The 27,599-nt window shown below is 47.8% G+C and overlaps 1 protein-coding gene across 1 annotated transcript in view; it reads right to left on the bottom strand.

Annotated features, from left to right (window-relative positions):
• The window catches only part of PRSS55 (serine protease 55), a gene marked incomplete at both ends in the record, with an annotated part of 33,599 nt that extends 6,415 nt beyond the window's left edge, over positions 1-27,184 (bottom strand). The window contains 5 exon segments of the mRNA XM_082626741.1: positions 1,637-1,779; positions 3,414-3,664; positions 5,359-5,548; positions 25,274-25,355; positions 27,077-27,184. Coding sequence (XP_082482867.1) covers positions 1,637-1,779; positions 3,414-3,664; positions 5,359-5,548; positions 25,274-25,355; positions 27,077-27,184 — 774 coding nt within the window.
• Between the last annotated feature and the right edge of the window lie 415 nt (positions 27,185-27,599).

Below are 27,599 nucleotides of genomic sequence, written 5' to 3'. Positions count from 1 at the left end.
GGAGTCAGGGAAGGGGGATGCCAACTCCTTTCCATTGAATTGGGGTGGAAGTCTTGACCCACCACTCAGGCCAGCTATGACACCAAGGGGAGGAGCAGGGTGCAGCTACCCCTGGGTGGGAGCCCAAGCTCCTCAGGTGGCCTCCACTGACATTGAGGGGGACAGGGCATGGCTCATTATGACTAGATTGTACTTAAAGTCATGGCTTTCCACTCAGCCTCCTCTGACACCACCATACTGGGCAGGGGGAGGCGGGGAAGGTGAGATTGTCCGCTCGACCTTGGTTGCTGGGGTAGGAGCACTGTGGGGCTTTTCCTGGTGTTTTGCTGGAATAGAATGATTATTGTTTATAAGTTTCCACCTTGTTAGGCTGCCCTTTTCCTGGTCCAAAGAGAGGAAGGCTATCTTGTTTTGTTTTGTTTTGTTAGTTTGTCTGTGTCCATGGCGTTTTTTCCCCCAGCTGCTCCCAGGAGATGCTGAGCTGTTATGTACTACCATCCAGGCTGGGATATAAGAGGCAAAAAGAAAACCCAAGGAATTCACTGCTGTGTCATTCCTTAAGTATTAGGATATTTGTTTCCCATTTCATCTTCTCTTCACATTTTGGAGCCTTTATTTTTGTTTCACAATATAATGTCCAGTGCTTTTAGCTGTATTCAGTGGAAGGGATCAAGAGAAATGTGTCTACTCCATCTTGTCCCGAACCAGAAGTCCCAATCGTCTGTCTTGTTTTGTAATGCTTTAAACTATCCAGAATGTGGGGAAAACACAGGGCTCGTGTGACATTGATTCTGTCTCTCTCTGTGGTCCTCATGGTATTCACCACCTCGTGGGGGACTCCTTCTAAACCTGGTGCCATTGCTGTTAGTGTTCACTCTTTCTTACCTCACAGCCCTTCTGTGAGACAGCCTTTTCCTCACTCTGGAGAACATTTAACATCTGCACTTACAGTTTTATACCAGTAACCAGATCCAATGAGTAGGACTAGGTGGGCTCCCCAGCGTGATCCTTCCCAAGATGTATCCTTCCCATCCTTAGAGCCAGAGGAAGGTAAATTATGCGGGGTTTTCCCCTGTTTCTTCTACTATCAATCAAAAAATGTTTTTCTTTTTAAATTTTTGTGTTAATTTTATTAAAGAGAAACTAAGCTACCAGACTTTTCTTCGGTGAAACTCACAGGCATTATCCAATACACTATGATTGTTTACCCAACTGCCTGCCCAGGAGACTGTGGGCTCCTTTAGGCAAGAGATCATGTCTCATCAATTGTTGAATCCCAGGGTTTAGTGCACTCAACAAAGGTAGCTAAAATTAATAAAGTAAAATAATTCCTTGTATGGATCTCAAATCTTCCCTGGCTTTTTGTTTTCTAAAGAAGTCTCAGAAATGGAAAAAGTCTTGGGGGCCTACCTGGAGAAGACCAGAAATATTTATGCAGGGTTGCTGCATACTGACTTCCAGGCAAGCACTGATATTCCACGGACCTGACAGTAAGTATTCCTGAATCCATGTCTCCATTCCCATATCTAAGCCTGATTCCCACACATTTTCCAAACTCTTATTGTCTCTTCCCCATGGAGAGAGGATGCCTTTACATTGGCAGCCGGAGGGGATGGAGGGGATACATCCAAGTTACCTGGCAAGCATCATAGGTCTCATTCTCGTATCCAGCACACAGCATATTTTTGGTAAGTCTTGGAAATTCCTTTAAACACTTCTCCCAATCCATGATGGTCATGGGCACTTTCATCAGCTCTATCTCCATAGGCTGTGGGAGACCTGACCCATAGAGAAGGCCCTTTAGAAAGGTCACTGGACAGGAGCCTCAGTGCCGATAATGCAGCTGACGTGCCCTAGACCAGCCAGCCCAGTGTCCCGCCAGCCACACATCCACCTTTTCTTCACATTTTCACAGACCCTCACTCTCCATGTTCTTCCAGTAATCCCACGCAATTTACTCCAAATCACTCCACCACCCCAGGCTCTTCCAAACAAGTCCCCACCTACTTGAGTTATCCCTCCCGTTCAAAATCATATTCCTGTCTCCAAGAAGACTTCCATCTTGGCTCCAACAGCGCTACAGACTTGACTTCTTAGAAGTGGCTTTCGATCGATTCTCAGCATAAGCCTGCCTCTTCAGCATATTTGCCTCTCGCTACTTTCTGTTATGTGAGTGTGACACCTCTAACCCAGGGCCGCTGAAACTGGGTTTGCACTCCCAGTGAAAAAAGCTTTCAGGTCCCCCAGACAAAGCTAGGTTGGTTGAGAGACTTTACAGGGGGTTTGCCAAGGCCCTTCCTGGACTGCCAGCTTCCAGGAATTTGTTTGGACTTCTCTCCATCTCAATAACTTCTACCACACGGAGATTTCAAAAGACTTCTCCGTACTGAGTGTTCTTTTTTTTTTTTTGCGGTACGCGGGCTTCTCACTGTTGTGGCCTCTCCCATTGCAGAGCACAGGCTCCGGACGCGCAGGCTCAGTGGCCATGGCTCACGGGCCCAGCCGCTCTGCAGCATGTGGGATCCTCCCGGACCGGGGCACGAATCTGCGTCCCCTGCATCGGCAGGCGGACTCTCAACCACTGCGCCACCAGGGAAGCCCCACCCTGAGTGTTCTTAATCGTGCAGGAACCCATCTGCCTCTCCTCACTTCTAAATTTTGAGTCATGCCCAGAGCCTTGAATCAGTGTTACACCAGTTACCCTCTAGTTACCAAACTCCTGAAATACCTACCACCTCTTAGACCCCAGGTCGTTGCAAAGCATCCCTAAGGACCTGGAGTCTGGTTCAGGCCTGAGCTAGCGCTGTGCTCTTCCCGTCCCTCCCCTACCAATTTTGGGAACAGTCCAGCAGGGCTTTCATAATCCCTTTATCACCCTGGTCAGGTTCCTCTGATTTTGGCCAAGTAACGATGTCACAACAAGTAACAACAACAGACTCATTTCTAAGAATGGCTGGGCAACACTCCAGGACCTTCTAAAGTCTAGGCTAGGGCAGGCATCTTGAATGCCTGTAGGAACCAGGTGGGAAACATCAATGCATGAATCAGGGAGATGTGAGACAACAGAGGAGACGGCCCCCGGCCAACTGGAGGGTTTATGTTCAATGAAACGAGCGAGACTGCCAAGTGATGGCTGGATAGGACCACACCCAGGGACGGCCCACACCTGGCATCTCAGCCCGGGGCCTTGGGGGATGTTTCCTTCGCACTTGGAAGAGGCTGAGCTCAGGCCTCTGTGCGTTCCACGTGTGCAGGGATTTGCTCCAATGCGAGCCCCTCTCTCCTCCCTCCTTCCTCAGCCCTCTCCCCTGTCACCCTCTCCCCTCTCCTTTAGGTCTACTGGCCCATCCTCAGACGCCCGTGATGTGGCTCTTCCCCCAGGTGCTCCCAAGAGATGCTGAGCCGTTACTTACCAGTTTGGGTCTGCCCCCATCCTGCCACCCAGCATTTGTGCCACCTGGAGAGGCCGGGCTCTGTGGGCATGCAGATGGGTTCTTTCAGTTCGCTGAATGTGATGGGCGTGTCCAACAGCAGCAAGGAGATATCATTGTCCATGTTGAGCTTTTGAAAGTCCTTGTGCAGAATTATGCTTGTGACCCCCTTTATTTCCAGGGATGGGCTGCTTAAGCTATTCGTTCCCAGCACGACTCTCAGTTCTGTTGGCCTGGTGGCGGAGACCAGAGGCAGAGAAATAGGAGGGGAAGGAAAGTCACAAGGTGCACAGAATCTGCTCTGCCTGAAAACCCTAAATCCCACGTAGCTGTAAGGGCCTTTTGAATTTGTCCTACTGGGGCTGTTGCTCAGAAGATGTGAGCATTTGAAAAAGGTAGAGAAGGAGGGTGAAACAGCCACCGTGGCCAACCATAGCACTATGGCTGCTCCAGAATCATCCCAGATATGTGAATGAGATACTCCCGCCTCACAGGGCAAAGACAGGACTTAGCTTTGGGCCCCCAAAGAGCCCATAAAAGACCACTTGGCACAGATCAAACTAGCCCTCAGATAGGAAGGGATTATCACATCAATTTGTCTACCAGCAATTTAGAGACTCAGGAACAGAATTTTTTTGTTTGCAACATACACAACTGGCCAAAGTTTAACATTCAGAATGTATGAAGAGAGTCTACAAATTAAAAAAAAAAAATTGTCAGAGCTCAAACAGACTTTACAAAAGAGAAAATATACCAATAAACTTGCAAATATCAACTTAGCAGTAGTCAGAAAAATGCAAATTAAGACTACAATTATAATAGTATTTCATGCTTTTCACCAGAAAAGCAAAAATTAAAAATTCTGAAAAAGTAGCAAGTATTGGTGATGATTTTAACACTTATACACCGCTGGCGGAAATTTAAATGGGTGCAACCACTTTGGAAAATCATTTGGATTTTCTAATAAACTTGAAGATGCACAAGACCTATGATTCTATGTCTTCTCTCCTAGGAATAAACCCTTGCACACATGCACCTGAAGACCTATGCAAGAATCAGGAACAGAATTTAATCCAGACCTGCCGTTGATGAAGCGGAAAGAATCTTCAGTAATAATTCAGGAATTTCCCTCTAGGCCGAATGGTCAGGAGCTTTCCAACATCCAGTCCTTAAGTACCCCATGGGAGCAGGTGCAACAAGCTTCCTTGGCTACCACAGGGTGAAACTTTCCCCAGGTTTTTGATTAACCCTTTCACGTTCGTCTTCCTGTGTATCTTCAAACTTTCTCGAGGTGGTGGAGCGGAAAAGCACAAGTGCTGGAACCGGATTTAAATCCTGTTTCTGTCTACTAGGCGTGTACCTTGGGTGAGTCAGCTCACCTTATTGGACCTCAGTTTCCTTCTCTATAAAATAAGGATGTTCATTTTACCTGCCTCAGGGTTTCTGTAAGTTGGAATGAGTTAAAAGGGGATTATTCATTCTACCTGCCTCAGGGTTGTTTGTATGATTAAATAAGTTAATGCACGTAGTTTCTTAGCAGGTCGCTGGCACATGATTAGGAATCAGTAAATGCTCTATTTTCCACCAGTTGCCTGGAGTACAGAGAAAACTCTATAAGGAGGAGGGAGGTAGGTTGTCGGATGGCCTAGGAACCCAGAACTCCAGAATTAGGAGGATTTCCTCCTAGAAGGACTTGTCCTAGGAGAGGTAGACAGACCAAGCCCTTTGGCTCCACCAAGCCACAGATGTCCCTGGAGAGGACAGTTTGTGACCTCAGGGAAGCCACAGTTACTGGTCCTGGGTGACAACAAAGAGGGCACAGTGGATCCGGCCTTGGGTTCACAGCCTCCTCCTCCCTAGGGCATGTGGGGCTTCCCCAGGGAGGTGAGCATACTGTCAGAAGCAAGGGGATGGACTCGGTACTTACGAGATCTCAGAGTGGAAGCAGTGAGCCGCCGAGACAATCCACCACTTGTTGATGATGGCGCCACCACAGAAATGTTCATTTCTTGCTTGAATACTCACCTGCCATGGAAACTCACCCACCTCAGCCTCCGTCCCTCCTATGATTCTGGAATACTGAGCTCCTCTCTCAAAAACGGGTCTTTCACCGCATTCTGATAGGATGGAAAAGAAAGGAAGGGAAATGATGCAACACTTAGTCAATATCCATAGAAGACCCATAAGTAGCTATCATTATACCCATTCTAGAGATGGGGAAACTGAGGCTGGCTCAGTAAAGCACCCTTAGAAACATGAGTAAGCCAACAGATGCTTCACATCTGTTGGAACATGTCTGGAAGTGTTGGCTCTGTCTTCTTTCCAGACAGGCAAGTCACTTTGCCAAGCTTGTTTCTGCTCTCATCTGAGAGAAATCAGAGGAAAATACTTGGCCAGGGCCAACCTGGAGTGACTGGCAGAATAATGCCTCTGTTGCCAAAAAATGTCCACGTCCTAATGGACCATGCCCTGGAATTCGTGAATATGTTACCTTACAAGGCAAACGGGACTTTGCAGATGGAAGTAAGGCTGCTAATCAGCTGACCTTAAATTGGGGAGATTGTCCTGGATAATCTGAGTTGACCCAATGTAATCACATGGGTCCTTAAAAGTGGTAGAGGGTAGCAGAAGAAGAGAGGTGTGACTGCAGAAGAAAGGCACTGAGAGATGCAATATTGCTGGCTTTGAAGATGGAGGAAGGGGCCACAAGCCAAGGTATATGGATGATCTCTAGAAGCTGGAAAAGGCAAGTTAACAGACTCTTCCCTAGAGCTTCCAATAGGAACGCAGTCCTGCTGACACCCTGATCTTAGCCCAGGGAGACCCATGTGGGAGTTCTGTCCTACAGAACTGTAGGATAAGAAGTTTGTGCTGTTTAAGCCACTAAGTTTGTGGTAGTTTGTTACAGCAGCAAGAGGAAACTAATACACACAGGAAACCAGAAGGGTGGCCCAGAGAGGGCCTGAACCTACAGGAAGCCCTGAGCTATTCTAGGTTAGAACATTCTGTTCCAGGCAGAGCAGCTCTGTTTCCTGGAAGGCTGAGAACAAAGACTGCAGCTGCCTGTTTGGAAGAGAAACCTGCCTTCTGGACTGAGTCCAGATCCAACCCCTCACCCCAAGGAGGAGGAGACACTCTTAGTATTTTCTGACTTGAATGTGGTCTTGTTCTGGAACAAACAATGAGCTTGATTCTATAGAGCCCAAGACCCCCTCCTCTCTCTTTCTAGAGGATACTTTTCCAAATACCCATTCAACAGAGGTTTTGACGACTTTGTAGTATGTGTTGGAGGGACCCAGTGGTGGTTATTTTTAGTTAAAAAAAAGAAAATGGAGTGAAAATGTATCAATATGTGTCAATAGCCTTCAGCTGTCAGTAACATATAGAGGCTCTTTCCAGGACTTCTGGGTCTGCACTTCCTCCTTTATTTAGCAAACACATATAGTCTTACTATGTGTCTGGACACCATTATATGCTCTGGAGTCCCAAAGCCTGAGTCTGAATTCTGGCTCTGTTGCTTATCTGCTGAATGATTTCAGGTAAACGACTTATTCTTGTTTATCATCCCTTTCTTTATTCCCCAAATAGGCAGAAGATAATACTTAGGCTACAGAACAGATGCACAGATGTACAGAACAGATAACGGGTGTTGAAGTGCCCAACACAGAGTAAACCTTCAAGCCACGTTAGCTGTCAGAATTTCTCATGTCACCTTGCACCAAGGGCCCCCTTTCCTTGGTCTTGAGAACAACCCACATCACCAGCGTGGAACCGTGCAGACATATAGACTACCGCTGGAACACAAAGCCCTAAGCAGTGACGGAGGCAGTGCCAGAACGGTAAGCAGAGATGCGAGCCATCGGGGGCACTTGGACCTGCTTGCAGAGAGGCCAGCTTTGCCGATTCTCTGCCCACACCATGCACCAGCCCCCATTCACTCCGTGCAGCCAAGCCCGGGCCGGAATGAGGGAAGCCGGGGACATGGACTGTGTTCTTTCCGTGAGGCCAAGCGCAGGGAGGGAAATGCGGACCCTGGAGTCACACTGGGGCCGCTCCCGGCTCTCCCGTTTCCCTACTGTGAGGCTCTGGACCAATCCTCAACCTCCCTGAGGCTCGGAGTTCCTTACCCACGCGTGGGGCTAAGAGTGGAGAGCCCTCTGGGGTAGTGTGGGCATCTAACGGGGGAAAGTACCTGACCCATAACAGCTTCCTTTCCACTTCAGCCACCTGCCACCCCCCGCCCCAAGAGAGAGAAACAACCTGTCAGGAGCTGCGAGGAGCTGCCCGTGGAGCATAGCAGGCACCCCCGGCCCACCTCCACCCCACCTCTCCTGCACATGGGTGTCCTGGGCATCTGTTCAGCATCTGAGTCCCAGGACCAAAGCTCAGCTCATTCTGGGCCCGAGCTTCTCAGCGCTCCACTATTTATTCAAGGATAAAGTCTCGGGTTTCAAACCCAAAACTTAAGGTCAGACAGGTTGAACTTGGGGCTGGGGCAGGAGAAGGGGCAAGGGAAGTGGTTTCCAGGAGGGGTGTAGGGGGAACAGGAAGCCACTGTTCCCGTGAACTGGCCTCTTAGTGGCCCATTAGCTGATTTGTGGGATCGTCCAGGCCTCTGTCCCTCGGCCCCTCAGGCTCAGCCCTGGGGGGACGGAAAGGAGAGAGCTGGGCCAGGGTCGTGCCCAGCCCCGCCTGGAGAGCCGCTCGGGCCTGGGCAGGCGTCCACTTACCCAGATGTGCGTCCCTGGCCTGGGGCATGAGCAGCAAAAGGGACCACAGGAGCATGGCCCTGGGCATGACTGTTGGCCTGGGAGGTGACGGAAGCCGGGGCAGAGGGGAATGACTCTGACGGGGCCTCCCCCTTACAGCCAGCCCTGCCGGTGATGTCACAGTGGGCTGCGGGTCTGAGTCATGCAGGCTTCTCTTCTGGCTGTTCAGCTCCTGAGATGGTCCTCATGCTTGACGCCTCCTTGGCTGAGCTTCCCTTCCCGACCTGGGCACGGCCTGCGCTTCACGAGTCCTCAGTGGGCAACTTACTATGGCCCCCTCACACCCCGAGCTCCTTAAGGCTCAGATGCCTCCTCTTCCACAGGGCCTGTTCTGTCAGGGGTCCCCTGTGAATGTGTGCAGAAGGCCTGCGCGAGGCGCTGCCGGCTGGAATCCTTGGGAACAGGGAGGTGGTCCAGGAGGCCTGGAGGCCTGCGCAGCCTGAACGGCCATTGGGCCACGTGCCAGGTTCTCTGCTCAGGCTTCTGATCTGGGCCGCAAGCACGGACCCGAAGGCTGGGTTCAGAGGCCCTGGCCTCCCCTCCATACTCAGCCCAGCAGCCAACAATCCCTGCTCCCCCTTTCTGGGTTTATTCCACGTGGCCCCCAAATCTCCAGATAGGCCCCTGTCCATTTCTAAGTATGGAAAGATCAGACTCAGAGATGGAAGTGCCCGGCCCGTCTTCCCCTTATGTCAGCGGCTTAGCCATGGCATCTGGACCTTACGATTTGGGTTTTTTTGTTTTTTTTTGGATGCTTTTAGTGCACAGACTTGGGTGGACTCTACACAAGCATCCTTAGTAACGCCTTCCTGGCCACTGGCCAGGCCCAATGGTTAGAAGTGAATCATGTGCTAATTCAGCTCCCAAAGTGACCACTGGGCATTTTCTAGACTTGCTTTGTCTGCTCTGCCCAGCCTCACGACCTCGGTTTTCTCCTCTGCAGAAAAGGAAAAATAATGCTCACAGTAAAGTTGTTGTGAAGCTCAAGACAAGATCATATGATTTGGGTGGTGGGCCCTCTTTACTACACCAAGGCTGTGGCTCCAGCTACCTTCTGGGAGGAGAAATTCCAGGATGTGTGACTTACTTTTTCTCCAAGATCGGGAGAAAGCAACATCCAGGTGTTCAGCCTGAGTGGTAGGCTGAGGCCTGGTGTGCAGCTTTCCTTACCTGTTCTGAATAATACTTCGTGGGCCTTGGCCTTGATCAAGGGCTAAGCCTTTCTTTACTGGCATAGGGAAATGTCCCAAAGCACACTGCATCACCTGGCCCCGGTCTTGCCCCGGGAAGCTCTGAGTTTTCCCTCTGCTCTTCCTTTGGACTCAGCGCTCTCCCGCCCTTGGACATGTTACCCACACCCTGAATGCTGGCGGCTTTCTTTTTCTTTCTTTTTTTTTTTGTGGTACCCAGGCCTCTCACTGCTGTGGCCTCTCCCGCTGCAGAGCACAGGCTCCGGACGCGCAGGCTCAGCGGCCACGTCTCACGGGCCCAGCCGCTCCACGGCATGTGGGATCTTCCCGGACCGGGGCACGAACCCGTGTCCCCTGCATCGGCAGGCAGACTCTCAACCACTGCGCCACCAGGGAAGCCCCCCTGGGCTGTTTTATAATTGCATCTCCCCAACTGTTTACCATCGGATGAAGCTCATGTAGATCACCATCCTGAGATAACTCTGAGACAGTGATTCCCCAACCAAGCATAGTCATCAATTACTCTGATCCTTTCCCAAGGCACCAGGCTGGCCAGACAAGGATGTGGGAGTGGGATGAGGAGAAGGCCAGAAGCTCCTCTAGGGTCAAGGTTGTTTCCTTCCTACAAGATGGCACTTATAGGTGTGCCGTCTTCCTGGTTTCTCCACTGGCCTGGAAGAGACTGATTCAGAAGTGGGGCTGTTCTGAACCTCTGCACAGGAGCAAAGCATGGCTGTGAAGAGGTGGTAGAGTCAAGGAGAAAGGTCATTCCAGGTTCACCTGGCAGGGGCTGGGGTGAGGGTTTGGTAGGCTGCTTCCAGAGGGAGTGAGCTTCCCAAAAGGAAGTAGAAATATAAGCAGAAATGAAGGAACCACTTATTGGAGATGCTAGAGAGGAGATTGAGTGGGTGTTGCATTACATCACCTCTAAGGCCTTCCTACTCTGTGAGTCTGTGACTTGCTGAGCGTTTGCATCCTTCCAGGCCCTCCTCATCATCATTTGTGGGCCCGTCATTCTCAGTGGTTGGTGCAGTGCTCATTCTCACTCTAGCTTCCTCACTTTGCCGATCAGAATGATAACTTAGGGCTTCCCTGGTGGCGCAGTGGTTGAGAGTCCACCTGCCAATGCAGGGGACACGGGTTCGTGCCCCGGTCCGGGAAGATCCCACATGCCGCGGAGCGGCTGGGCCCATGAGACGTGGCCGCTGAGCCTGCGCGTCTGGAGCCTGTGCTCCGCAACGGGAGAGGCCGCAGCAGTGAGAGGCCCGCGTACCGCAAAAAAAAAAAAAAAAAAAAAAAAAGATAACTTAAACATGTACCTGCAGAAGCTGAGAGTGGTGCAGATTAACTGGAGAGAATGCAGCCAGAGGGTAGACCAGTTCTCCAGGAACATGCTTTGTGCCTGGAAAGAACTGGGCACCAAAGGCAGTTGCCAGGTACTCAGCCGCTGCTTCAGCCCCATCCTCCACACGCCCCACCATGTTCTGGGTTCCCAGAGGAGGGAAGGCCCTAGCCCATGCCACCAGGACCCTCTTACTCTGCCCTCTTGTTAGAAGTACTGTTGATGGCTCCAGACTGTTCCTTCTCCCTTTTCTCATTCTCAGGGAGATAGTGGGGCACCTATGGTCTGTACTATCTATATGGAAACCAGAGGATCTTCCAAGTGGGTACCTTCAGTTGGGGCATAAGATCTGGCTTCAGGGGGAGGCCTGGTATGTTTGTGTCTGTGGCTCAATTTCTTCCATGGATCCAGGAAGAGACAGAAAAGGAGGGGAAAGCCTACATCATCTCAGGAGCCCAGAGAAGGTCCGTGCCTCGTGTTCTGCAGTACCCCTTATGGTTAGGCTTGGGGTCTCAAATGCTGCTTACCACCATGTTTACTGGTGATAAAGCAGGTCACTAAGCTTTGGACCCACACTTTCTTCTCCTCCTCCTTCTCCCTTCTCCCTGCCCATCCTTACACAAGCATTTAATGGAGCATCGACTATAAGTTAGCCCCTATGCTAGACCCTGGAAGATAGACATGGACTCAGTTCTCCATGAGAACTAAAAAGAGACAATGGCCTTTGACAAGGAGGTCAAGAAGGCTTTAGGACAGTGTTGGAAAACCAACCTCGAGAAATCACTTCCTGTTTCTGGGCCTTGGTTTCTCTATCTATGAAGAAGGAGATATGGTCAGATGAGTCCTAAGCTCCTTCATCACTCTGACATTCTGCATAACTTCTATTACTTTCTCTCATGGTACACAATATTACCTAGCTAACAACGGGCTTTAATTCCATCAGCTCAGTGCTTAACGGGGACCCAAACACAGGGAGCTCCATTTCCCATTACAAATGCCTTAATCTCCTGGGCTATTCAGGAAAGAAAGTCTATGGTAGACTTAGGATCAGGGGTTTCTTGTCCTGTGTGGAGTTGAAAGTAGGGAGATTATGACTTGGGACTTAGAGACCACCCTTTTCTTTCCCTCCCCTTAATAGATCCAAACAAAGTTAGGGCAAAATGGTGGCTTGGCCGCAACATCTGCCCTTTCGTACCTGTGGATAACTGAATGAGGGTCACTGTTGAGTGGCCAAAGCCATGACTCATCAAGTAAGAAAGGATAAAAATCCAAGGACAAGAAAGTAAGCAGGTCCTTTCACTGAGAGGAACCAGAAGAGTTTATGTGGCCAGACTGAAATACAAAGGATATGAATTTGTTTCCAGAAAACTGTGAGGCAACTATTAAATATAGAATGGATAAACAACAGGGTCCTAATGTATAGCCAAGGGAACTATACTCATCATCCTGTGATAAACCATAATGGAAAAGAATATGAAAAAGAATGCATATATCTGTATAACTAAATCACTTTGCTGTACAGCAGAAATGTATACACCATTGTAAGTCAACTATACTTTAATTAAAAAAAAGATTATGTCCCCATGTTAGATATTGACATTGTGTGGAGTGACTGGCAAGCCAGAATAGGAGAGTTCTAGACTGTTATGAATCTGAAGCAATCTGCCTTCTGCAGCAGAGAATTCCGATTTGTAAAACAATTCCTGCTGTGCCACAGAGTCCTAGTAAAGAGTGAGCACCTGGTCATGGGACACCAAGTAACTATGTGACCTGGAGCTACCCTTCATCACCCACCAAGTCACATGGTGTGACAGGCCACCAACACTCTAGCTTCTGATGGAAATTTAGGATTGGGCTCAAGCAAGTCTAAGTGAGTTGTATGAACACATTGCCCCCACATCACCTACATCTGTTGCCACAAAGCTTCTCTCTTAGCTTATAACTTGACTTAACAAGAGGCTCTGTGCCAGCTGATGATAGAGGAAAAATCCTCAGTCCTGGTGCTGCTCAAGGTTCGCACTGCATGATGTGGTGCAGGGAAATACCTCTGCGGGCAGAGCTTCGAATGGTGCACTTGATCATCTCATTTCTAGGAAGACATAGGTGGTGGGAGGTAAGGCCTCTTGGGCAGCGATGAATAGGTTGGCTGGTTGGTCAAAGGCTTGGAAGGAGAAAGACTGGAAGATTGAAAATAAGAAGGTCTATAGGGAAGAGGCATGTGGATGGAGCTGAGAAGAGACCTCTGTGCTTTGCATCAATGCCCATTAGAAAGCACTCACTGCGGGGGAGGTTCGAAGCAATGAGGAAGATCAATACTCACAATGGTGGCCTGTGTAAGCCACAGCAAGACATTGATCCTACCTCATGGCCTGGTACACACGTGCACACACACACACACACACACAGAGCTAAAGTTTCATGAAACAATACATGTCCTTCCTCCCTACGTGCTAATTACAACCCACTAAATTGATATTGTGACTCAATAATAGGATGTGAAATGTAAGTCGTCATTTGAAAAATACTGACGGAAATCAATCCTACCCTTCACTTTACTTTAAGGGTACTGAGCTCTACAGAAGGCAAGGTTTTGCTAAAGGCTATTAACAGATCCAGGACTAAAATTCATATTTCTGACTCTCAGATCAATTTATTTTCTGTTTTTTAGTAAACATCTATGAAGGCTAAAAGTCAACAAGTATCCTTTAAAATGCATAGCTGAGCCTTCAGGAAAGGAAATGTTTAGGGAATCAAAATCAAAACAGAAGTAAGAGTCCAGAGTTGTTATGCAGACTAAAAAGCCAACAAGAGGTATAAATCCAGACTCTTGGGTTTTAATGGACATGTAGGGCAGTGGTCCCCAACCTTTTTGGCACCAGGGACCGGTTTTGTGGAAGACAATTTTTCCACGGACTGGAGGGGGTATGGTTTTGGGATCATTCAACTGCATTACATTTATTGTGCACTTTATTTCTATTATCACATTGTACTATATAATGAAATAATTGTACATCTCACCATAATGCAGAATCAGTGGGAGCCCTGAGCTTGTTTTCACTGGCCACTCACTGATAGGTTTTTTAAATTAAAAAAAAATTTTAATTTTTGGCTGTGTTGGACCTTCGTTGCTGTGCGTGGGCTTTCTCTAGTTGCAGCAAGCAGGGTCTACTCTTCGTTGCAGTGCACAGGCTTCTCATTGCAGTGGCTTCTCTTGCTGCAGAGCACAGGGTCTAGGCATGTGGGCTTCAGTAGTTGTGGTTCGCGGGCTCTAGAACACAGGCTCAGTAGTTGTGGCGCATGGGCTTAGTTGCTCTGAGGCATGTGGGATCTTCCCAGACCAGGGCTCGAACCCATGTTCCCTGCATTGGCAGGCGGATTCTTAACCACTGCGCCACCAGGGAAGTCAACTGATAGAGTTTTTTTTTTTTTTTTTTTTTTTTTTGCAGTACGCGGGCCTCTCGCTGTTGTGGCCTCTCCCGTTGCGGAGCACAGGCTCCGGACATGCAGGCTCAGCGGCCACGGCTCACGGGCCCAGCTGCTCCGCGGCATGTGGGATCCTCCCGGACCGGGGCACGAACCGGCGTCCCCTGCATTGGCAGGCGGACTCTCAACCACTGCGCCACCAGGGAAGCCCCTATTTATACCATTTTTAATCTTAAATACCTTACCATAACTTATAGAAAGAAATGAAGAGGAGAAAAGAGGAAGAACATTTGAAGTATTTATGAGCTCTTTTCATCTTGCAAAGCAAAATGCACAGTGAATGGTGAGATTATCTTACAGAAAAACCCGAAGGAACATTCTGGCGAGCCCAATAGATGGTTGAAGGGAAAGTTCAGATAAGAGAGTTAAAGAGGTTCTGGGTAAAGTTAGCAGACAGAAACTCTTACCATAAGAGCCGGCTTAGTTAAAGGGCTGCTCCTCCAGTTTTCCAGTGATTTTATAAACAGAAGTCAGGGACCTCTACTAGTTTTCAGGCCCCATCACTGTGGCTCTGACCCAAGGCCAGGAGGCCAGGGCTGCAGCCAGTGGTTGGGAAGGAGAAGGAAACCGGGCTCCCTCTCTCCCCGCCCAGCTGTCCTGCAGCCCTCAAACTGGTGACCAGCAGGGAACTGAGAGGCCACTGTAAACACTCACTTCTACTGGAGACTGGCTTCAGCTGCCACTGCTACTGCCTCCTGCCTTTCTGCATCTCAAATATTAGCAAGTGCATCTCACTGGACCGAAAGTCACCTGCATAAGGCCAGTGCAATTCAGAGACTTCCAGATCTTATGACACAGAAAAATGGGGATTCAGCATTCAGGGAAATGGGTTTTGAGTGATACTAGACACTATCTAGCAAACCCACACCATGTTGGCTTCTCAGCATACACACACACAAACTTCTATCATATTGAACATTCTAGAAAGAAAGAATAGTAACAACAGCATGCTCCTGCCAAACAAGTACAAATATCCTTCATACAAACAAAAACACTCTGATTCTCTGCCCCAAAGTGGGAACCAAAGTCTCATAAATGACAATACCCATCTCCAGGTGAAAATCATTTCTCTTTCAGTTCTATCACATTCCACCTTTATATCTTTGTGTCACTTTGGGTCCTCCAAGAGGCAGATGCCAAGGCATAATTATATGTGAAAGGAACGTACTGAGGGAAATGCCTGGGACGGAGAGGGCAGGGGAGCGGCATTAGGCAGGGCGTCTCCAGACCCCAGTGCAGGTCTGAGAAAGTCTCCATCAGGTCGATGGGATCTCCTGGCAGATTGCCACAGTGGGTAGTAATGGACCCACTCCTGTACCTTCAGCCACTCTCAGACATTGGCTGAATGCAGCCCAGGAGAAGGGTGGTCTTGGCATGACTGCTGCCGTCAGCTACGCTCCTTGCAACAGGTTCTCTAAAGCAGATCTGAATCGTGCACCTCCATGGCAACCACAGTCTTATATCCTGAAGACCAAATAATAAATTTAACCACCAGCAACACATGAAAAAGTGTTGAACCAAATACACAACAAAGCAAACATGAAGATCTGGATAGCTACTATAATTCTCAAGTCTACAGCTGATTCTGAGGTTGGTATTTGTACATTCCTTCTTCCAACTTGAATGAAGCTCAGCTGGTCGTGGTTCTTTACTTGGTGGGGTGACCCAAACTTTCAGTTTTGAGCTCTTGGTGGTTTGCCTAGATTGGGTTATTATACTTTTCCATTAATTTCTCCCTATGGACAATGAAATACTAACAGCATCCCCAGAGGATTGCATGGACCCCCCCCCACCAGACATATTCCTCCTTGTCCAAACTCTATTTGCAGCATAGCTGTAGTCTCTCGATAATAAGTGTCAATCAGGGACTTCCCTGGTGGTCCAGTGGTAAAGAATCTGCCTTGCAATGCAGGGGACACGGGTTTGATCCCTTGTCAGGGAACTAAAGATCCCACATGATGCAGGACAACTAAGCCTGCGCGCCACAACTAATGAGCTCACATGCCTTAACTAGAGCCCACGTGCCACAAACTACAGAGCCCATGTGCCCTGGAGACTGTGCACCACAACTAGAGTGAAGCCCGCACACCACAATGAAGAGCCCGTGCGCCACAACGAAAGATCCTGCATGCTGCAACTAAGACCCAATGCAGCCAAAAATTAAATAAATAATGTCTTAAAAAAAAAAAAGCATCAATCATCTCAGTCAACACATTAACTCCTTCTTTGCCTTTTAGTTCAACGGCTTGATGAGCTCCAAGCAGCTAGGATGCAGTCTCAACTCTCAGGTCGATAGATCCATTGTGTTTCTTAATAAATGCATTCCTCCCTTGGGAACTAAGACTTGTAAACCTCCACAGCTCAAAGTTGTGATAAGAAGCAAAATATTTTTAGGGCGGATCATTAGGTGAATAGTAATTGGAACCAATTAGTATTCCAGTTGCGTTTCTAACCCTTGATTTACAAACCCATGTTTTCTGGTCATGGGAGAAGCAGCACCATATATTGAACACTGGCCCTTGAGATGCACCATACTTTGTAAAAGAGCACTTCAACCTTGGAAGTTGTTAGATCTCAATAGGCTCAGTTACAGAAACTTCAGTAGGCCATTCCTCTTTTCTGGCAGGTGCGCTCCTTCCGGGTGCTGGGATACATGGTAAGAGCAGTGAATCCCACGGGCACAAACATGTTGCCTCGCTTCTGTTGCATTATAGCCAGTTGATCAGAAGTTGTGCCCAGTGGAAAACCATATGATGAGTAACTAGGCATTTAGTGGGGTGGCAGAAGCTTTGTGAGCAAGGAAGACACATCCATATACAGAATAAATGCCTATTTCTATGATGAAAAATGACTGCTTACTCCACAAGGGAAGAAGTCAAGTGTAATCAACCTTCCACAAGATAGGTTACATGTTACATCACCCTCAGCCTACAGACGATGGCCACAACAGGGTCTTTCAAGGACGCTGATGCTCCTTATGGAAATGTACTTTTCAATGCCTAATTTAACATGGTGTCCTCAGGACTCATTTAAGGGATGGAGTTAGGGGATGGGTGAACAGGTCACCCTTAATACATCCATTCTGACATTCCTATCCAAGATTTTGTATTCCTTCTTTTATGTTCTACAAAAGAATTCCATTTAATGTAGGCCATTTATTTTTGTCCAGGGTTTTAGTCTGTCAACTAAACAAACAGAGCCATTTCTAGCTGCTCCAGATAATTCATTTGAACACAGATTTTCTCTTAAGTGCACCCAAATTGATAAATTTGGCCAAATCACATTTTACTTTATCCTTTGCTTAACTCCCTTAGAATCTCTTCTCCCACATAATCCTCCAGTGTCTACAAACATGCATTAGCAGGATGTCGCAGTTCTTCTAATGTGTATAATATCTTCTGCCGGGTCAGATGAACCGATCCCCTATGAAGTCTATTGTGATGGCTCTACTTATGGTTCTGACTGCCCTGAGAGGTGGTAGGGATGGGTTATGGGGAGAATCAGCATCCCCTGTATTTCAGTTAAGTCATTACAAAGTCTTCATGGAAAAGGAGATTAGCCTTCCCAGAAAGGCGTAGAAGGGCTGCTTCTGATAGGAACAGAAGCTCAGTGGGATTTGAGGTTTTATTTTATTTTATTTATTTTTGGCCACACCGTGCAGCATGTGGGGATCTTAGTTCCCCGACCAGGGATCGAACTTGCACCCCCTGCCTTGGAAGGCGAAGTCCCAACCACTGGACCGCCAGGGAAGTCCCGGGATTTGAGGTTTTAAAGTACACGAATTCATCTTAATCCATCCAAATATTCCATTGCGATTTTCTTGGTCACCTTCTTTTCCAATTAATCACCTTTCATGTAAGCACCTCAAGAAGCTGTGAATTCAAGTTATGTTGTCATTCTGCTACCTGCAGGAAGAACTCTGGGCCTGATTTTTGATACAGTAGATGAGAGGTTCTTTTAGGGCAGTTGTAGAAACTTCTCTGGGCCTTAGACGATGCCTTTGGGTTGAAAATGTAAAACTCCAGTATTATTGTTGCTGTTTTCCTGGTCAACTTTCCACTGCATTCGGTGACAGTAACCCTTGTACTTATCTCTTCCACCAGAAACTTCTATTGCAGAAAGCACTTGTTCTCCTTGAATAGGATTCCAAGAACGACAGGTAATAATTTGAGAGACTGTTTTGACACTGCATACCCTGCATTCCCAGAATCGCATTTCCCACCAGTGACGAGGTCATTACTGCCTTCAAATCAAACCAAGCCTGACAAGAAATCTTCCATTCCCATCTTTGCAGGTGTATTTCCTGAAACCACTTTCAATACCAAATAACTGTATCAGTCAGGATTCTATCAGGAAAATAGAAAATACTCTATGTATCTCAAACTGAAAGGGATATAGTACATAGAGATGGATGCTTACAGAACCATGAAAAGGGTCTGAGTGCAAAGACCAGGAAAAACAGTTGCTTGCTTCAAGAAGCTCTGTAAGTCTCAGGAATCACAGGAACTCACTGCTTATGATCTGATTATCCTCTTCAGCATTAGAGTAACAATTTGCCAGAGGACATCCAAAGTTAATGACAAAACTTCACAACCGTCTTCTGCTGGAATCTGCATGCCTGTGTACAGTGCTAAGGGAAGACAATGCTTCTGTCTTCTGCCTCCTAAAACTCGCCTGAGAATCTAAATTTGAAGCCTGTTGGGACTCTGAGAAACGTGACCAGCTTTCGGCATCTACAATTCTTAGGACAGTTTAGAAAGGCAGAGATGGGGCTAAACATCAAGATACAATATCTGGCACACTGATAAACTAAACGTGGAAAACAGACGAGCAATACCTCAAATAGTCACTAGGAGAATTACGAGAGATTAATACCTGCAAAGTCCTAAGTCCAGTATATTATATATGTGTAACTTAAGTGCTTGACATTTTAAGTTTTGGGTTGCTGAGTCATCCATTTTGAAAGACATCCAGCCTGAATAAACATCTTGCCAGCTGTACGACACAGCCACTAGCCAAACAGCCAGATAAGGAACCAGGTTTGTGTAGGTCCTCACCCATGAAGGTCCCTTTTCCAGAAAGCCCCCGGTAACCTACATAACTGCTTGAGTGACCTTCTTCTTCCTTCCTGCGCCCTAATTCCTGGTCGCGTGCTTTAACTTAGTCAATAAAGAACGAACTTGTGAGACCCTAGAGACCCTACCTTCAACCCTAATAAAAGCAGATCCCCGGGTCTGTTATCTCTCTCCTTCTCTCTCTCGCTGCAACCTGGCCGTGTGGCCCCTCAGGTGTGCTGTGTACCCTTCAGGACCTGTGAGTAATAAATCTTGTTCCTCAAAGTTCCCTGATGGTTTTTGCTGAAGCACATCCTGCAATTCCTAATACGAACCACAAAGGCTGGTCGAGCCACACATCGGGGGAGATATCCGCGGGGGCTCGCTGCAAGTAATATGGTCTGGACGAGTGCCACCAGCGTTCCTAGCTGTCAGCCTGGCTATCAATAGGCTGAGACCAGCACATCACCATGAAAAGCCTTACTGGGCAGCTGGCTATCTTTACCCGTCCTGAAATAAGAATGGCTCACAGCTTTCACTTCTGCTCTCCGGGAGGGAGCGCTGGATGATGCTGCGCAGTAATTTTCCATTTGTCCCCATTTTACCACTGCAAGTGTGCTGGCTGTCCTTCCCTGAGTCCCCGGAGGCTGGCTCCTAAGGACTGGTCCCCTGGGGGATCCTAAATGTCACGTGGCTTGCCCTGGGCCATGGGAGGCACTGGCAGGAAAGGAAGGGGTTGGGGTCTTTCTTCCCTGTCCCTTCCGGTTGGGGCCACTGTGCTGCCGGCGGCAGGGTCCCTCCTTGACCCAGTTCCTGCCGGGATCTCTCCTCCGTACCTGCCGTTCTCACTGGATTCCAGCAAGTAGAATTTCTGTCCTTGTCCCTGTGGCTGAAGGCTGTGGCCAGTCTCTGAAATGCCCTCCTGCACGGGGACACTTTACGATCGATGCCCACAGCTCTCCGTCCCTTCATGAAAGTGGCTTCATTTCAACTTTCTGAGTGGAATTCCACTTCCTTCTGGGACCCTCTCGATTCCCTCTGCTCAAGGCCATCTTCCTAAACACCCAGGGCCTGAGGGTTTGGAGCCATCAGCCTCCTTGTTTCCGCCTCAGTGGGCTGGATGGAAATTCAGAAAGTCATGACAGGGCTCAGCACAAGGTCAGGCCACGGATTCACGCTGGACTCAAAGACTAGACCCACCCGCCCTTTCTGGCAGATGTGAGGACTCCATCCCCATGAGCCAGCGGGCCGTGAGCAGACAGAGCAGTTCCCTTACTGGGGACACGAGTCTGAGGTCCCACCGTGCAGCCCTGTCCAGAATGGAATCAGTGAACCTGGGTCGAGTCTCTGCTGCCTTGTGCTCAGATACCCCGAGCAGCCTGTACCAGGAAAGAAATAGGACACAGCTGAAATCCAAAAGGGAAAGGAAACGGGCTAAGATCCATGGGGAACAATGACTGGTTCTTCATCCGTCTCCTGCCCCAAATAGCTCCGTGCTCCTCCCCCACTGGCGTTTACATGTGTTCCTTGCCTGGCAGCAGATGCCACCAGGCCTTCAACTGGGTCACAGAGGGCGGTGAGGAGCCGACCAGGCCCTCAGGCCACGTCCTCCCCTGCCCTCACTCCCCAGAGGCTCCAGCCTGGAGCGGCAGAGCCTGGACCCCAGGTGGCCCCTGCCCTCCAGGCATCCTGGCAGGGTCCCTGCTGCCCAGAGGCACAGCCGGCGAGGGGGGTCCTCTGTCCGGCCTGTGAGGGGGCAGAGAGGTCGGCACTGGGTGCTGCTGCACCCTCCCCGCCCCCTCCTGCCCTGCCATCCCCTCTCACCGCAGCCGGGCGCGAATCCCCTCAGGGACCCCAGGCTCCCCAGGGCAGCCGGGGAGGGATGGAAGAGCGGTGCTTCTGCTGCCAGTCGCCCTGCCGCTGCCCTGGTCACACGGCGGCCTGGCACGTAGGTCTCTCATGGTGTTCTTGGGTCTGTGCCTCTCCGGGGCTCTCTCTCCTCGGCAGCCAGGAGAATCAGTTGGGGAGCTTGTTCAAAAGGTCAAGTTCTAGGATGCCGATTCTGTAGTAGTGGGTGGGATGTGAGGAACTGCACTTCTAATAAGGCCCCTCCACTGAATCTGAGGCTGGGGCCCCTGGAACAGACTTTCAGATCATTGTTCCCCACACACACCCAACTTTAAAGCTACATGTGGAGAAGCCGTGTGTGCGTGTGTATGTGTGTGTGTTTGTCTATTTAACATCTATGTTAGGTACCAGAGTTTTCCAGAGTGAAGGGCCATTGTAAGTAAACCGTTTGAGAGGGGTAACTAGCTGTCCATCTGGAGATGCTAACTAGCCACGTCCTGCAGCTTTAAGGCCCTGTGTGATCAGAAAAAGGAATTTCTGGGCTGCTTTCTCTTTGAAAACATCCTGAAGGATCATGTGGAGCCTAACTGGTCTAAAGCAAAACACAAATAATATAACTGTAAGGAAGGCAGCATCTTAATACCTACTATGGATGCATCTCCCTGAGTCCGGAGAATTTATGGAGCCTCAGGCTACGCTGTCAATTTGCTGGTTGACAGATATCAAACCTCTGTCACGTGCTGGAAGCTGTTTTAGGAGAGAGATGTTTTATATCAGAGAACGACATGTTCAATTCCTACCCTTAAGCAGTTTTGCTATCTAGTGAGGGGAGGGTAGTATTAAACATAGAAATGAATAAATAAATAAGTTAATTCCAGCTCCTGTTAAATGGTATGAAGCAGATGAAACAGGCTAATGCGATGGGAGGTCTGCAGGTGGGAGTTGAGACTGTTCTAAGGGGTGGTTATGGAAAGACTTCCTGAGATGACAAGACTTGGGTTGAGACCCATCTGATGAGAAGGAGATGTATTTCCAAGCAGAAGTGACAGCAAGTGCAAAGGCCCTGAGACTGAGTGAGTGGGGTATGTTTTAGAGGCAGAGAGGCCAGTAAAGTTGGGGCAGAGTGAATGGGAAGGGGCCACTGGAGAAAGACGGGCTCGTAAAGGCACAGTGAGGACTTTGGATTTTATTCTGGTTACAGTGGAAGGCCATCAGAGAGTGAGAAGTGAGAGGTGCTTGAGAAAACATTCTGGCTGCTTCAGAGGACAGACTGTGTAGGAGTGGGGATGCAAGAGTGGAAGGAGGGGGATGAGTTAGTGGGCAGGGCAGGATGACAGCCTGGATGGGTTTAGAGCAGGGGGGATGGAGAGGATGGCTGGTGAAGGACATTGTTTGGTAAAGTTGATGGAACTGACCGATGCACTGCTCGTGGGGAGTGAGGGAAAGAGGAGACGTCAAGGATAACTCTTGCCTAAGCAAGCAAACAGGCGTGGTGCCATCCATAGAACTGTGGAAGGCTTACAAGAAAGATGTGGGGTGGGGTCAGGTTCCATAGTTCAGTTTGGGCCACGTCAGGTTTGAGGCACCTCTTAGACGTTCTTGTGAGATACTGAGGAGGGCCGTTGGTCAACGGGTTGGGAACTCATTGGAGAGGCCTGAGAGGGTAAACGTGAGAGCATCTGTATAAAGACAATATTTGAAGTCTGGCTAGGATGAGATACTCTAGCCAAAGTGCATAGAGAAGGAAGTGGTCTGAGGATTAAGCCGTGAGTTTTGGAAGAGGAGGTGGATTTGGCAGAAAAGTGTGAGGAAGAATGGCCACCACTGATGCAGGAAGACAACCAGCAGGTACATCCTCCCACTGAAATGTTGCCCAGAGATGACCCCAGATTGAACCAAAAGTCTTGGGCAAAACTCAGACTTCTTTCTCCTTGGCCCAAACTAGAATGAAACCAAATGTCATCCCTCTAAATCAATGTGACATGAAAAAATAGGCATTAGACTGTGTTAATACTTATTTTTGTATTAAAGATGAGGATATTGAGGCTCAGAGAGGTTAAATCAGTGGCTCCAGCTAGCCAGTGGAGCCAACTCAGAACTTCTGACTCCAAATCTCACTCCTTCCCTCTTCACCAGGTGCCCTGCCAGCTAGGAAATTTCCAGGCTAAAAGCAGTGCCTTCTGCAGACTTGAGTGGTTTCTCCAGTCATGCTTCTCTTTCTCTCATGGTGACCAATATATTGAAAGGGTCTTTCGGGGCAAAAAGAATTTCTGAGACACCCTGATGGTGCAGGCAAAGAGAAAACACTCAACTAAAAAGCTGAGATGAGACCTCCCTATCTTAATTTGTTTGGTCACATCTCTGGGTCTGGATCAACCAGTCACTTGGCAAAAATCTACAGTCTGCAGTGATTTCATTCCAGTGGGATTTGCAAGGGAAGATTTCTGAACTCCCTCACCAGGAGTTTGCTCTGTAGTGCTGGCGGACCTAAGACTTCATTTGGTTTTTTATCTACAGAGTATATATATAAACCCCTTAGGCTCCCAGGAGCTCTCCTAAGATTCACAACCATGGGTCTCTTATTTTTCCAGGCCAGCCCCAATTCTAATTTTCAACAAAGTTGAGCCATTGAGCATGTAAAAATATAGAAGAACTTTTGGACTTGTATAAGACTTTTCATGTAAATACATTCACGTTTCAGTCTGCATGACCACTGGCAGCCTGGCATCAATATCAATACAGCATTTAAACTGTTGTACTGAAAATCACATACCTCTTAAGGAAAAATTCAGAATAAGGAAGCTAAAGTTTTGCTTCAATGTTTATATATAAGAATTTTAATAAAATAGTTATGTTTTATATTAATGTAATTTAAGTAAAAATGTTTCCCCCTCGTCATTTTAAACTATAAAAGTAGAGTATTTTAGAACTGGGAAAAACCTTAGAGATGATTTTATTGAGTCTCCTCGTTTTAAGGTGAGAAAATTGAAGAACCTAGAGGTAGCCTATTCCACTATAACGAATTCTATGAAGTGCATTTTTATGTTGAAGAATATACAAATTCCCTGGGCTCCCAGGGACTCCCCTAAATTAAACACAGGCCCCAGATTGTCCAGGTCACCCTCAGTTCTGTGTGATGTCCAACAAAGTGGAATGTAACAATATGGCAGAATTTTTATACTGTAAGACCTTTTCATGCCAACATATGGTTTTCACCCACTGACACTGGATCTGAGCAGGTCTGATACCACGTCTTTAAGAAAACCCTGCAGAAGTCTGAAGGCCCGTCCTTTTATGTTCCCTATAATAAGGCTTCCCAGTAGGCTAGTCACTCACCTCTGAACACGCTCCATTTGTTAATGCTATTCTTACACCTCGAGACCCCAGACCAACGAACGTCAAATGCTACAGTCTAGGAAGTGGAGTGCTTATCGGTCAGGTCATCTCATCAGCATCTTGTGGTTGACATTTTCATATGAAAACCTTCCAAGTCAAAGCTCCTCTCACAACCTCGAGTTTGGGATCTATTATTTTTTTTGACTGGAGTTGCAAGACTTTATTTCTAGTCCTTGTTGAGTTCAGTATTGACGGTTCATGCCCAGGATTCAGATGTGATCCGATAGGTTTCAATCTCTATTCTGTAATCTATTAAATATTAGTTCTTGCTCAGTTTTGTGTCATGCATTATTATGCACTTTTTTCCCCAAGTGTAAGACGACTTTTTACCCATTTAAGTTTTAAAGGCATCTGTTGGTACCAGCTTGGCTTGGTAACCTAACTGCCGCTCCAACACCTCCGAACCGTCAGCAGAAAATGCCAACAGATCTTGCTTTCTCTTTTGTGTTGAACATCTTGTCCTACACACAGGATGGCAGCCTGCCACTGCCCACCAATCAGATAGCTCTCCAGGTGAAACCTTCTTCCCACCTCACTCAGAAAGCCTCCCTTCCAGGATACAGTCAATGATCAATGCTTTAGATGTAATATCTCAGCCAGTTTGATGTTCGCCTTAGAGAGAAATCATCCAAACCGCATACCATCATTTTAGCCAAATAAGAGTCTCAAAGAATTCAGTGGATGATTTGCCGAAATATAGACATACCATGCAAGCTACGAGCAAGATGAATAAACAACTGGGCTTTAGAACCAGACACACCTGGCCGAAAAATCCCCATCTGTCTCTTGTAAGCTGAATGGCCTTGAACAATTACGTGATCTCTCCAAAATGGTTTCTTCATCTGCGAAATGGGGATAATCAACCATAGCTCAGAGGTTTGCTGGCATTATTAAGTGTCTCTCACACACACAATACAGAGGCTGACTCATGGTAGGTGCTCAGTAAGTGGCTATCATTATGTAGCAAAAGATTAATATATGGGGCTTTTAAATTATTAATCCAATTTGACTACTAATCGTTGGTAATTCGGTTTAAATTTTCACAAATTATTATTTTAATTAAGTATTTAAAAATTTTTCCAGAGATCCAACATTGTTTTCTTGTATATTAAGTCCAAGATTCCCTTGTTGGCTCTGAAAATTCAACCTTTTCATCTGAGATTGGGCTGCAGGTTCCTTACAACGTGTGGTCTTCCTTGACAGGAGCAATGGGAATCCCTCATAGAGATTACAATTTAATGGGGGAAGTAGACTTTAACAGCTTCACAAATGCTTCATCACCGGTGTTAGTGTCCTGAGGGGAAGGTGGGGTGTTGAGTCAGAAAGTTATACTGACGGTAGCTGGTGTAATCTTAAAAGGCAAGGAAGGAGCTAAGGTATGAGGGATGCACAGGAATTAAACAGGCAAAGAGGAGCGAGACAGATGAGGGGGGAGCCTGGGGAAGAGCCCCGAGATGGGACGTAGCAGAGTACTTCCGGGGAGCTGAAGGGCCAGGGAAGTCGGAGGAGAGAGACCCAAGGGCAGAGACAAGAGGCAGCAGTGGTGGTGACTGGTGGGGGTGCTGATGCGCAGTGGTGGCCGTAAAACGTGGAGTGATGAGTGGTGCGTTCGATGGTGACGTGTGGTGGGGACATACGTGGTGGCGAGGCTGTGTGGTGATGAGGTTGCTGGCTACGTGGTGTGTGGTGATGGTACCATGCATGCCGTAGAGACGGTTTGAATACATAGACCTCTCAAATTAGGCTCTTCTGTGAAATAGTATGAATGTCATTGACTTTTCTCCCAGGTATAAGTAGAGTTAACACTTAGGCAGTTTGCCCAGTGGTAAGAACAGACTCCAGAGACAGACTGCCTAGGTTCAAATCTTAGCTTGGTCATTTGTTAGCTGTTGGTCTGGGCCAGTTGTCCTAACCTTACACGTGCCTTTGTTGTCTACCCTTTAAAATGAGATGATGATAATTTCAACTATCGTGTGAGGTTGGTACGAGAATTAAATTAATTAATTGAGACAAAACAGAATGGTGCCTGGCAAATAGTAAGCATTCAACATTTTAGATTTTATGATGTTTATTGTTTCCCGTTACTCAAATGATGTTGGAAATCCATCAGAAGCTGTCAAAACAATCCTATCACATAAGAAATGCCAAAATTTTAATTTCTCTCAAGGTGCAATTGGGATGATCTTTAGAATTAAAATTGGGTGAAACGCGGTGGTGCCATAAGTCACAACAGAAAATGCAGGAATCAGTTGGGAAAGGAGGGGCTGGTCAATTTCCCTTGGGCTTCCCTACTAGGGTGCAAGAGTAAGATCTGGCCCCAGGGCTTGTGGCTGTGTGCCCCTCCTCACAGGCCCTCAGATGGAGACCCTTCCAAGAAGCACAACTATGGTGAAGGCACCCAAAAGCACAATCTCATAATTGCAGTGCCCTTGGTAGGTGTGTAGGGTATTGTTTTTGTTTGATGGATCTCCCACCTGGTAGTAAACTGGCTGAGCCACTGCTGTCTGTGTGCTGGGGGGTGAGAAAGGGGCATCATACTTAAGTGTCTTCCAAGCCAACCAACCTTGACTGTTGGGCTCTGGGTCTCTCCTCCCTCTTCCTTCTTTCTGCTCTTAGTGAAATGTGGCCAAAGAATAAACAGTTCTGACAAGTCAGAAGCTTTGGATATCATAGGCGGGGTACCTTCAGACATTGTAGATTTCCCATGGCTGATGCGTATCCTTGACAGTGGGAATCATCTCTGTGGAGGATCGATCCTCAGTGAGTGGTGGATTCTAACTGCAGCCCATTGCTTCAAAAACAAAAATAAGTAAGTGTTGCAGATAGAATTTTATTTTTTCAAACCAGTGTGGTAGAATATTTGCCCCGACTTGCCTATTATTCACATTCATCAGACATAAAACAAAATACCAGGAGGAAGACACCTGTGTTAAATATCACACTTTTCAGGTGGAAAGAAACCGTTCTCCTCCTAGGGTGTTGCACAGCTTGCTGTGTGGGACCTACACTGCAGAGCAAATGTTCCTTGGGCTTCTCAGCATTTTGCTAAGTGCAGGTAGTCCGGGTCCAAACTCCTGGAGAGTCCT

Source organism: Mesoplodon mirus (assembly GCF_964341445.2).
Source record: "Mesoplodon mirus genome assembly, chromosome: 1".
In the NCBI taxonomy this organism is placed as follows: domain Eukaryota; kingdom Metazoa; phylum Chordata; class Mammalia; order Artiodactyla; family Ziphiidae; genus Mesoplodon; species Mesoplodon mirus.
This window is presented reverse-complemented; position numbering and strand designations above follow the sequence as displayed.